The sequence below is a fragment of the Protobothrops mucrosquamatus genome, unplaced genomic scaffold (genome assembly GCF_001527695.2).
Source record: "Protobothrops mucrosquamatus isolate PMUCROS unplaced genomic scaffold, P.Mucros_1.0 scaffold1045, whole genome shotgun sequence".
NCBI lineage: Eukaryota > Metazoa > Chordata > Lepidosauria > Squamata > Viperidae > Protobothrops > Protobothrops mucrosquamatus.
In genome coordinates this window covers 170,945-183,033 of record NW_015387277.1, presented here as the reverse complement: position 1 = coordinate 183,033, position 12,089 = coordinate 170,945, and the positions used below count along the sequence as shown (strand labels likewise).

The 12,089-nt window shown below is 41.0% G+C and overlaps 1 protein-coding gene across 1 annotated transcript in view; it reads right to left on the bottom strand.

Moving 5' to 3' along the window:
- CCDC171 (coiled-coil domain containing 171) overlaps positions 1–12,089 on the bottom strand; it is a 183,881-nt gene that overhangs the window by 159,905 nt on the left and 11,887 nt on the right. Inside the window, exon 6 of the mRNA XM_029284871.1 lies at positions 10,944–11,075. Within this exon, the coding sequence (XP_029140704.1) occupies positions 10,944–11,075 (132 nt within the window). The remainder of the gene's footprint in view (positions 1–10,943; positions 11,076–12,089) is intronic.

Here is a 12,089-nt window from a genome sequence, read left to right as displayed (position 1 = left end):
CAGGGTCCTTCAAAAAGCTATCACCACAGAGATTTTTTTTTTTGTTGCAGCAGATGAAAACAACAGTAATTGTTATAGCTGTATTTAGTTACTATAACATTCCATTCATTCAAACCATTTTTGCTTTTGTCCTTGTCTTCCTTTCTTTGTTGCCTGATTCAGTAAACTTTTAGAGATCTAGCCTAGCACCAAGCCCAGAAAAATATCCCTTTAGCTTGAAAGTGAGTATATGCCAGTGGTGGCGAACCTATGGCACGGGTGCCAGAGGCGGCACTCAGAGCCCTCTGTGGGCACACATGCTGTTGCCCCAGCCTTGCCTCCGCCCGCGACCCCACCAGCAGCCTCCCTGAAGGAGAGTCGCCCCCGAGCGTAGCCCACACGGAGCAGCGCAGCCAAGGACATGGCAGCCAGGCAGCATAGACAAGACTCTGCCCTCACGCCCCAACGCGCACAGTTGATGCTGCGGGCCGTGTGCAAAGGGCGTGGCCGCCATGGCGCTGCTGGGCTGCCTGGGCGATCTGTGGGGGCCTTGGAGGTGGTGAGTGGCCCTACGGGCAGGCAGGGTGGGGCGGGGTGGGGGCGGAGGCGGGGCCAGTTTTTGGGCACTCAGTCTCTAAAAGGGGGTTCGCCATCACTGGTATATGCTCTTCCTGCATCAGAGAGTGTACCCTGTTTTTCAGTACAGATAGTCCTTCACTTACAACCACAATTGAGCCCCAGATTTCTACTGCTAAGCAAGAAAGTTGTTAAGTGAATTTTGCCCTATTTTAGGAGTTTTCTTGCCATAGTTGATAAGTGAATCACTGCAGTTGTTGTCATGGTTCCGACAAATGAAACTCTTCAAAAGAACTTCGAGACATTGTTTACCTTAAGAACCTTTATTTTGAGTAGCATAATATCGGCACTGCATAATCGAAGCCAAAAACTGAATTCCCCTCCCTTGAGCACATAGTATCAAAGCACAATTCCCTCCTCCAATTAACTGTCATAAATCACATTCCCCAATTAGCCTGAAGCACAGGCTCCCTCTCCAGTTCTCCAGCCCGGCCAATTCCTTATCAGCTCTGGTTACAATAACCTTGTTTCTCACCTAGGTTTAGTGTTGTTATGTCTAGCTGGACTCTCGTTCACATCCCCCCTCCTAGCACCATCTAACTCTAAAAGCAAAAGGTAAAAGATGGCTACATTTCCATCTGCTGTCAATGCAAAAACATCCGATGTTAGCAGCGTTGACAGTTGTTATGTTAGTAACACGGCTGTTAAGTGAATCTGGGTTCCCCCGCTGACTTTGCTTGTCAGAAAGTCGTAAAAGGTGATCACATGACTCTGGGACAATGCATAAAACTGAGACAGTTGCCAAGCGTCTGAATTTTGATCACATGACCATGGGATGCTACAACAGTCGTTAAGTGTGAAAAACGGTCACAAGTCACTTTTTTCAAGTACTGTTGTAACTTTGGACCATCACTAAATGAACAATTGTAAGTTGAAGATTACCTCCACATGGAATGTGAAACTTTAATAAGGTCAACTGCAAAGACTGAGATCTTTTCGCTTTAGGCTTTGTTTTCCGTGAATAGCTCATCATTTTATTAACTGGTAACATAATGTGTTTCTCTGACTCAATTTTTGTATGCAAGGCATTTGTGAAAATAAGGAGAATTTAACGATGTAAAAGAAGTCTCATCCAGAAATCACTCAACAGTCCTGTGTTTTAGTCACTGAGAAACATAATCCAAAAGAGCTTCCCAATGGAGATTAAAAGCAAAGGTCTTGAGACTATGGATTTTCAGATCTGCAACTTCTTATTGCAACGCATTAAATCAATTTTAGAAAAGGGAAGATGGCAGGTTGGCTATTAGTCTGCCTGAGCACTTCACCTACTCCTTTGCTACATCAGTCAAAACGATCTCAGCGGGGCGTGTATTTACTGCCACTGCTTAACTGTCTCTAACACAATGCTTTCTCCGTCATTAATTTCTAATCTTCTTGGTCTTGTTTTAGCACAGATGCCTACAACTCCTCTGTGAGTGGAGAAAAGATATAATTAGCTTGTTTGTCTGATGAGAATTCAGCAGCGAGCTCAGAATATTTAAAGCTACACTTAAAACTAGTAATTTTGTTCTCCCTGAAGCAACGTTTGCAATCTTAATCCCAGATTCGGACAATTCAAAGATGACAAAATTAGAACTAGCTCTGCAGTCTTGCAGTAGAACAAGCCTTCTAATCCAATCACTGTGACAGCCCGATGTACTAGAGCAGATCAGGGTGATCCTTGCTGGTTTGCCTAACAATAGGATGTCTCCTAATATTAAAAAAAAAAAATCCAATTTCACCATCTCTATTCATCTACCAAGTTGGACTGAACCCCTTATTTTCATCAGCCACTTCATACATTCTCCCTCTAATTGAATTCAGCCAAGTCTCTCACCTACTGAAATAGGACACAACCCCTGAATCCAGTGGTGGGATTCAGCCAGTTCGCACCACTTCGGCAGAACCGGTAGCTAATTTTTTTGTTGCCCAGACCCAGAATGGACTTCCGGAAGCGGCATCCACACAGAGATCCGGTTGTTCACATATTTGAATCCCACCACTGCCTGAATCTATGCATCACCCCAAACCATGCTTTAATACGAATCATAATATGATTAGTACATATTCCCACATAACAGAAAAAAATCAAAACCACTGTAATAACTTCACTTAATGTTTGTGGAGATTCTCAGTCATTCAGGTCATGGTTGTCCCAAAGGTGTTTTTTCAAGAGGCAACTGGACTTCCTTGTTTTTCTTTGAAGAAGTTTCGCTTCTCATCCAAGAAGCTTCTTCAGCTCTGACTGGATGGTGGGGAATAGAAGGATTTATATTCCTTGCAGACAGCTGGTCATTTGCATTCTTTTAGAGTGTCGTTGAGGCCACTTGGAGGTTTGTCCTGAGGGGGGGTTGTCCTGACCCTGGGGACACAGACAAAACCCCAAGTGGCCTTAACAACTTTCTAAAACAGGGGTAGTCAACCTTGGCTCTTTTATGACTCGTGGACTTCAACTCCCAGAATTCTGGGAGTTGAAGTCCATGAGTCATAAAAGAGCCAAGGTTGACTACCCCTGCTCTAAAAGAATGCAAATGACCAAGCAATATAAATCCTTCCATTTCCTCACCATCCAGTCAAAGCTGAAGAAGCTTCTTGGATGAGAAGTTAAATGTCTTTTTTTAAAAAACCAAGAAAGTCCAGTTGCTCTTGAAAAAGCACTTTGGGACAACTTCACTTAATGGGCAAAGGTAGGCCTTTCCCCAATTTCATCTAATCCAGGATAAATTTCCAAGTCCAGCTAAGAATACTATCTTAGGTTTTATCTTAGTGTTTGATGATTGCTGAGGTCTGAGGGGGCTGAACCTGACCCGAAGCAAGACACGTTTTTTATTTCTCATAGTTCTCTGTCACCCCCAAATGATATCTCTTGGGAGATAAGCACTACCCCTGAGAATGTAAGTCTGTTGTTTAGGGGTCTTTATGAATTTATAGTTATTACTAGATGGAAAGGGAGAAGTTTTGGTCAAAAGGGCATTTGGTGCACCAACTGAAATCCTACCAAGAGCAGAAGGATCTCACAACAGTAATTCACCTTCTTATTGCTACTCACACTGGCACATCACAATGCCATCTTCGTGGGGCCATCTTTGCAGACTACCCAGAAACTCTAACTGGCAAGTAATACAGTAGCTAATTTGTTTACCAGGCACTCATCATCATAAGTACATATATTTGTACTAAGTCCTACATTATAGGTTCTCACACACAATTCAAAATGCTTGTGACATGTTGTCAAGTTCTTTATGGGGATTAGCACCCAAGCTGCTAAAGAGTTGCCTTTTTCAGCTTCTTACCTAATACAATCAAGAAATTGCCTTCTTTAACTTCTTACCTAATACAATCAAATGGGAGAAGCTGCCTTTGTTCCCCACCTCCCTGAGGTAAGGAAAACAGAACTCTACAGTTGTTTAATTGTAGTGCTTATTTTGTGATTTAGTCTCATTTGAGGTTTATCTAGCCTCACCTTTGTGGAGTGGAACACCTAATAGATGGTGGCAGAATGGAAGAAACAGGAATGTTGTGAAAGACACATCTGAGCCAAGATGGAGGGAGAAGCATGAAAAAGAGACTCTGAGTAACTATGCCTAAATTATGCTAGATATACCGTTGAGCTGGAGAATTCTATTGTATTACCCCATCAGCAGTAAATATCTTTCCAGACATCCAAATATGTTCTTATTTCTTGTTTCCTTCGTTTGCTTGCAATTCAGGAATTAACAGTTGCCTTGTGGAAACAAACAGAGCTTTTCCAACAAGTATTTGGGGTTTAATTGGAACAACATATCTGTTATTTAATTATTACAGGCATTATATTTTATTAATAATAATAATGCACTGATTGGTTCACCTTTGATGCTTTAGTGTACATTGGTTTCCTAGTGGTGATTTCTGAAATAAACTGCCAGAAGCTCCTTGTAAATATGTCAATAAACAAATGCTATAAATAAATATGTACAATTTGTAGTGTATAAATAAAAACAAAATTAACAGCTTTAATATTTATTTATTTATTTATTTATTTTATTAAATTTATATCCCGCCCTTCTCCTTGCGGACTCAGGGCGGCTAACAATCAAGTAAAAAATACACAGATAACATTACAAGTTTAAAAATTAATTAAAAAGGAAATATTTAACTGTGATCTAATTAAAATATAATTAAAACCCCCTCTAAAAATTTCCCCTAGGCCAGTCCTNAATCTGCGGCAGGAGGCGGTCTCGAAGGTATCTGGGTCCGATGCCATGGAGCGCTTTAAAGATGATGGTCAACACCTTGAAGCGCACCCGGAAGGCCACAGGCAGCCAATGCAGCTCGCGCAACAGCGGTGTTATATGGGAGCGACGAGTCCCTCCCAACACCGCCCGCGCGGCCGCATTTTGGACTAGCTGGAGCCTCTGGGTGCTCCTCAAGGGGAGCCCCATGTAGAGAGCATTGCAGTAGTCCAGGCGGGAGGTGACAAGGGCATGAGTGACCGTGCGTAGGGCGTCCCAGTCCAGAAAAGGTCGCAACTGGTGAATCAGACGAACCTGATAAAACGCCCCCCTGGTAGAATGATGTTAATTCCATCATCCACAGTCTCTTCAGCTCATGTAGGAGATGACTTCACATTGTATTAATGGGGGTAGCAAATACTTGTCTTTATACACATGCCATTCACTGTATTTAAATAGTTCGGCAGCCTTTTCTATTTTGTTGCAATTTAATCCTACTTTCAATAAAAAAGATTTATGGAACTTCCATCAGTCAAGACTACACCAGATTTTGACTGCAGGTCAAAGGCACGCACACCTGCAAAGTAAGATGGCATCAGAGCCTGTTCTGGGAGGTGGTTTGAGAACTTTTCACACCGAAATTGGTGCAGATTTTGCCACTTAAAATGTCCAGTCATCAAAATTATAAACTAGAGAGCCAAATATTAAAGCCCATCAAAACTGGGAGTAACAAGCAGCTCCTTTAGAGCAAAGTACACTAATATAGGTAGCAATTTTAATGTTAAATTTCTGAAATGGCGATTAAGAATAGAAATTTAAGTTAAACTAATAACTGCCAAATTAAATTTACAGATTTATTAAGTGGAAGAGAGGAATAAATCACAATATGACTGGGTAGCGCATACCAAGTTGACCATATATCTGCTTAATAAGCCAAAGCATCAATGATACATTGCTATTCCCTTTATGCAGGAACAAGCCAATTTCATCCAAATCAGAAAACTATAATTTACGGCTTTAACAAACCCAATGTATTATGCGAACAATAGGTTCATAGCATTCCAAAGCCATTAAATCATAGCTTTCCAGTTCAGATGAAAGAAGCTGTGTTTTACTTATGCAAAGGGGGGGAAAGGAAGGGATTACATGCACTCCCAAAAGATTTATTGTTATTTCAGCTTATTAAAGCAAGTCATGATCCTTGAAATGCAATATTAGAATGGCATCTGAAGGCAGAGCAAGTATAAAATGTAGTTATTTCTTACAATACAACCTCACTATGTGAAAGAAGATTGATTTCAATAGTTTATTCTCACAACACCAGTGGAATTACAATAGGGCTATGGCTTGTTTAACCAAAATAAAGATCCCTCTATTATAAGTAAGCTTACAAGTTTATCATGCAATGTTGGGCTGTTAGCCACAAGATGATGCTGTTGTATTTGTTACAGAAAATCCAATCTTTTTTTAGAAAGTAGGCAAAGGATTCAACATAAATCGTCCAAAAGCCCATCAATACATTTCCCTCTGCTAAAAATTCTTCAAAGGGCTTATGGTTGCATTTCTCTTTGCTACAGAGAATCATTTTTATTCCATTTACACAGATACTTCTAAAATAATGTTTACAAGCCATAGCTTACATCTGGTTCAATTGACTTATTTAAGGGACCAGATCTTCCATTTCAAAGTTGCAACATAATTGCTCACAGGTAACAGAAAGGAAAGATTAAAAATCAAACCATAAAAATAGCAATAGTAATAACACTTAGATTTATATATCGTTTCACAGGGCTTAACAGCCCTCTCTAAGCAGTTTACAGAGTTAGCAAGTTGCCCCCAACAATCTGGGTCCTCATTTTACCCACCTCAGAAGGATGGAAGGCTGAGCCAACTTGAGTAGCAATGAGCACACACCAAATTTACCTAAAAATATAAATAATGCTAAGAAAGATAGAAGGAAAGGGGAGAAGATGCCCAGCTCTCAGTACCTGTATAAAAGACACCTGGAAGCCAGAAATGTTGCTGATTGATAGGGGATCAAATACTTATTTCACTCATTAAAATGCAAATCAATTTATAATTTTTCTGAAATGCGTTTTTCTGATTTTTTTTTGTTGTTATTCTGTCTCTCACTGTTAAAATAAACCCACCATTAAAATTATAGGCTGATCATTTCTTTGTCAGTGGGCAAACGTACAAAATCAGCAAGGGATCAAATAATATTTTCCCCCACTGTATATGATTTCTAAGGATCAACACTCACTATAACCAGATCAAATCAATGCCCAATTAGATTTTATATTTATGAACCCACATACACACAGATAGGCACTTTATTATCCAAGTGTAAGAAATCTGAGGCTGTTCAGAGATTACTGAATTAAAACTCCTTGCACACTTTATATTGGCTATGCTACCACGGCTAACCTGTAATTCAACATTTCAGCAGCAACAGATTGCCCAATTCTGCAACCTGTTGGTAAAGACCTTGTAACTTTATGTCCTTGTAACTTTAATGTACTGTTGCAGGTTGTAATCTGTTCCAAGGAAAGCTGCCTTTTGCAAATTGACTGATTTTATTAATGTCAATGGTGATTGTTATTATTACATTAGGATAATTTTTCCTTTTAAGTTTTATGCGTGCTACTTGGTACCAACTTCTTTTACAGTTATCACTTTTTCTTTAAATCCTTTTTTGTCACTCTTATTTCACAACACGTTTGATTTACAAATAAACCCAATTCTTGCAAGATATTGGCTTTTCCTTCCCTCGCTTTCATTGTTCTCTGTAAATTAGAGATGTTGCTTAACATCTTTTTAACAGACGCTTGCTTTGAAAACAATCTCATCTTCTTTTTGTGTTTTTGTATTTTTGTATTTGTGTATAGTATCTGTTTTTAAATATGCTGTGAACCGCCCTGAGTCCTATGGGAGAAGGGCGGTATATAAATTAAATTATTATTATTATTATTATTATTATTGAGATTACTGAGGAAGTTAAGTTTTTCACGTTAATTTTTAGTTTAACTACACATCTTCAGTACTTTAGTAAATAGATAAATCTGACTACCAATGTTTATATTTGGAGCACAGGAAACAATAAAGATATCACTTTATTGCCTTTAGGGGGAAATCACACTACTTGAACATTAGTCACTTTCTTCTCTGCTCTTTCTCTTTTCTTGTTGATTGACACTGTTTAAATTCCCGCCTGTATGAAGAGCTCTGGAGTGGTTAAAAGTTTGTAATCTACTTTCTAATTTCAAACTGACCTAAAATGGATTTCGGAGCAGATCTGGAAGTACTGCATCTACTGTACGGAAATGAGCTGAACATACAGATCAGCCTTTCCCAACTCTTCAGATATATTGCATGCAATTTCTAGAATCTGCAGCTAGTCTGACTATAGACATGGTGCCTGGTAATTGTGGGAACAATCTGAATGTTTCAGATGTATATACTAAAAGTATATCATTTACTTTAGATTAAAACTATTTTACAGAACAACAAAGATATTAGCAACCCAAATGTAACAGCCTGAGTCCACAAGTATATCTTCAGCTGGTACAATTTGTGATGCCAACCATAACTAAATAGGGAGAGGAACACCTTCCTCTTAGGAGACTGTGAACCTCTAAAGATACGGCCGCACGAAGAGGACATCCCTGCTTTTACCAGGTCAGTATATAAAGAAGCTGACCTAGTTCAGATATCCAGGCTAAGTAGACTTTTATATTCTAGTACAGAGGTCCCCAACCTTTTGGGCACTAGGGACCGGTTCCGTGGAGAGAGGTTTATCCGCGGACCGGAGGGGGCGTGGTTTTGTGTGCTGCCTGCATCCCACGGATGGAGCTTTGGTTGTTTGTGCGGACCGGTGCTGGCATGCCGTGGCCCAATACCAGTCCACGGACCAGGGGTTGGGGACCCCTGTTCTAGTACAAGAGTGTTGAATCTTGCTGTACAGCATACTGGCCTTTTGAACTGCAAAAATAGTTTTGCAGTAAGCTGCCTCCTTAACTACTTTACACCAGGTGCAGTCCATGCTCTAGTCTAACTCCTAAGGCATGCCCATCTAAGGTATACAGTGCTGTGATCATTTGGACTAGAAACTTGGACTTTACTATGCACTCTCAATATTAAAGCAAAAATCAAGAACACGGGGACATAACCTCACACTGACAGCAGGGAAGTTCAAAAGTAATGTTAGAAAGTATTACTTCACAGAAAAAGGAAGTGGAAGCTTGGAACCAACTTCCAGCGGAGGTAGTGGATCAGTTATCAGTAACTGAGTTTAAACTCGCTTGGGATAAACACTTGCCCATCATCTGACAAAAATTAAAAATAAAATAAACATGAATGAAATATATAAATAACAATTTAAAAGAATAAGTAAACTGAAAAGAAAACAAAAAACAATAAACTCAAAGGGCAGACTCAATGGACTACTAGGTCTTTTTCTGCCATTAGTTTTCTATGTATCTATGAATTATTATACCGGGATATCCTGGCCAAAGATAGTATAGACCAGACATGTCAAGCACAAGGCCCGCGGGCCGGATCTGGTCCGATATGTGATTCCATCTGGCTCGAGGACCTGCTCTGGAAAGAGCGAAGGACCAGCCCGCCACACCTCAGCCTGGCCCAGGACGACCGGGTGCTGATCTACAACCTGGTTGTGTCCATCAAAGCCAGAACACACTCAGCCTTAAATCCATGGGGCAGCATTGGCCTGTGCTCTGGGTGCGCGCGCAAGCGGAGTCCGGCGTCCCTGCTGGCTGTCTTGTCCCGCAGGCTGACTTCACCCAGGACGCCAGCGCTGGCCGTCTCCTGTGCGCACACCCGGGGGGGCAGGGCAGAGGTGGCGAGGCAGCTCCTTGATGGTTCCAGTGGATCTTAGGCTGAGCGCGTTCTGGCTTTGATAGACACACCCCAGCCATGCCCACCCAGTAGGCCACACCCATCCCAGCCACACCCACTCAGCCCCCAAAGCGCACCATGGCATTGGACCTGGTTACCTCCGAGACCGCCTTCTGCCACAGATCACCTCCCACCGGCCGATACGCTCCCACAGAGAGGGCCTCCTCAGGGTGCCGTCAACCAGACAGTGTCGGCTGGTGACCCCCAGGGGGAGAGCCTTCTCTGTCGGAGCACCCACCCTCTGGAACGAGCTGCCCCCAGAGATCTGGGTGATTCCGGATCTCCCCTCCTTCCGCCGCGCCCTCAAAACTTGGTTATTTCAGTGGGCAGGACTGGCCTAGGGGTATTTTAAATTGGTTTTAACAAAAAAATTTAGTAGAAGCGGCCTAGTTAAATATTTATTTTTAATCACTTTTAAATTTTGTATTGTATTGTATTATTGTTTTTAAACTGGCTGTAAGCCGCCCTGAGTCCTCCGGGAGAAGGGCGGGGTATAAATTTAATAAAACTAAACTAAACTAAACGGCAACCACAATGCTGATGCGGCCCTCAATGAAATTGAGTTTGACACCCCTGGTATAGACAGATACATTTAAGAAAAGATGCACATTCTTTTAAGGAGGAGAGACAGTCTGCCATTATAGCATTGACTATTGTGTTGTAAGAAGAGACATCAGCTTACAATATCCAAAGGTCTAAAGGGAACAGTCTAATAGTACTCTTATATTACAGGTAGTCCTCGACTTACAACAGTTCATTTAGTGACTGTTGAAAATTACAACACTCCTGAAAAAAGTAACTTATGACCATTTTTCACATTTACAACAGTGGCAGCATGCCCATGGTTGATGTGATTAAAATTTGGATGCTTGGCAACTGGTTCATATTTGTGACGGCTGCAGTGTCCCGGGATAATGTGATAATTTTTTGTGACCTTCTGACAAGCAAAGTCAGTGGGGAAGCCAGTTTCACTTAACGACCGGGTTACTAACTTAACAGCTGCAGTGATTCGCTTGACAACTGTGGCAGGAAAAGTTGTAAAATGGGGCAAAACTCACGTAACCAATGTCTCACTTAGCAACATACATTTTGGGCTGAACTGTGGTTGTTAATTGAGGACTACCTATATTTTTAACAATTAATCCAATACTGTTTTGGGCTTATAATAAAGATATGACTACTTCTAGTTTAGCAGCGTTATCTAACTACAACGAAAGATACCTGCAACAAAAATTGGAGTTCGCTTCTTTCTGATTCCCAGTGTTCTGCCTGACACCTAAACTCTTCTTCTGCCACTTTTATGATCTCTGACTCTATCACGTTCTTCTGTTCCTTCTGGCATTCCAAGGTCTCCTTGATGTAGATACAGGTTAAAATTAACTTAATCATAACCTACTGTAGGCTTGACATATAGCTAGAAATATAGACATACGGGAATTAATTGAAGCTGTCAAACATTGTGTTGTAGATCCATGTTATTCTCATTTCCTAATTTTACCAGGGAGAGGAGGGAAAACATTTCACGCAAGACATTTTCTTCATAGACAGAGTTCACTGCGCTCTCAGTGAATCGGTCTGAATGGATGATACCTTTATTCAGGTATGGTAGTTGAAACTGCTTAGATTTAAGGAAAAATAATATTTTTTTGCTACACTGCAGGGAAAGTGAGACATCTCAAGAAAAACTACCATTGTATCTGAACAAACCACCGTTCCAATCATTCTGCTTGCAAATCAAAATCCTAAACTCAGTTTGATCTAGGTATGAAATTCTGCTTTAAGGAAATAATCTACCGCAGGGACAGCAACACTGGTCACTATCAACATTATTGAATTCCAAGTCCCATCAAGCCTTTCCTGTAGAGAGAAGAGGTGGTGCTGATGGGAACTGCAGAGCAAGGAGCACTGAAAGCCTACACAATGCCCATCTCTGCTTTGTGGATCAGACTATTTTTTAACGTGTGAATAGCTCTCACTCTTTTCTGTCTCTCAATTGTCCCTGCTGAATTCAGCTACAAATCACTACTTTTTCTTTGATGAAATCAGGCTGCAAACATCTGCTAGTTATATTGGGTAAGAACCTCCCCCCCCCAAAAAAGAACATCAACTTACACTCTTGGATGAGAGAAGGAAGTTACGTTCCCCATCTTGAACATCTTGGAGGAAGCAAGGAACGGGACTTAAAAGAGCCCCACACTCTAGACCAGGCACACCCAACCTGTGACCACTGGCCACATGTGGCCCTGGAGAGCTAATAATGCCACCCCTCAAGACTGCAAACTTTTAACATTATGCGAGTTATATACATTAAATATATTATATATTTTATATGTGGCCCAAGACAATTACTCTTCACTCAATGAGGTC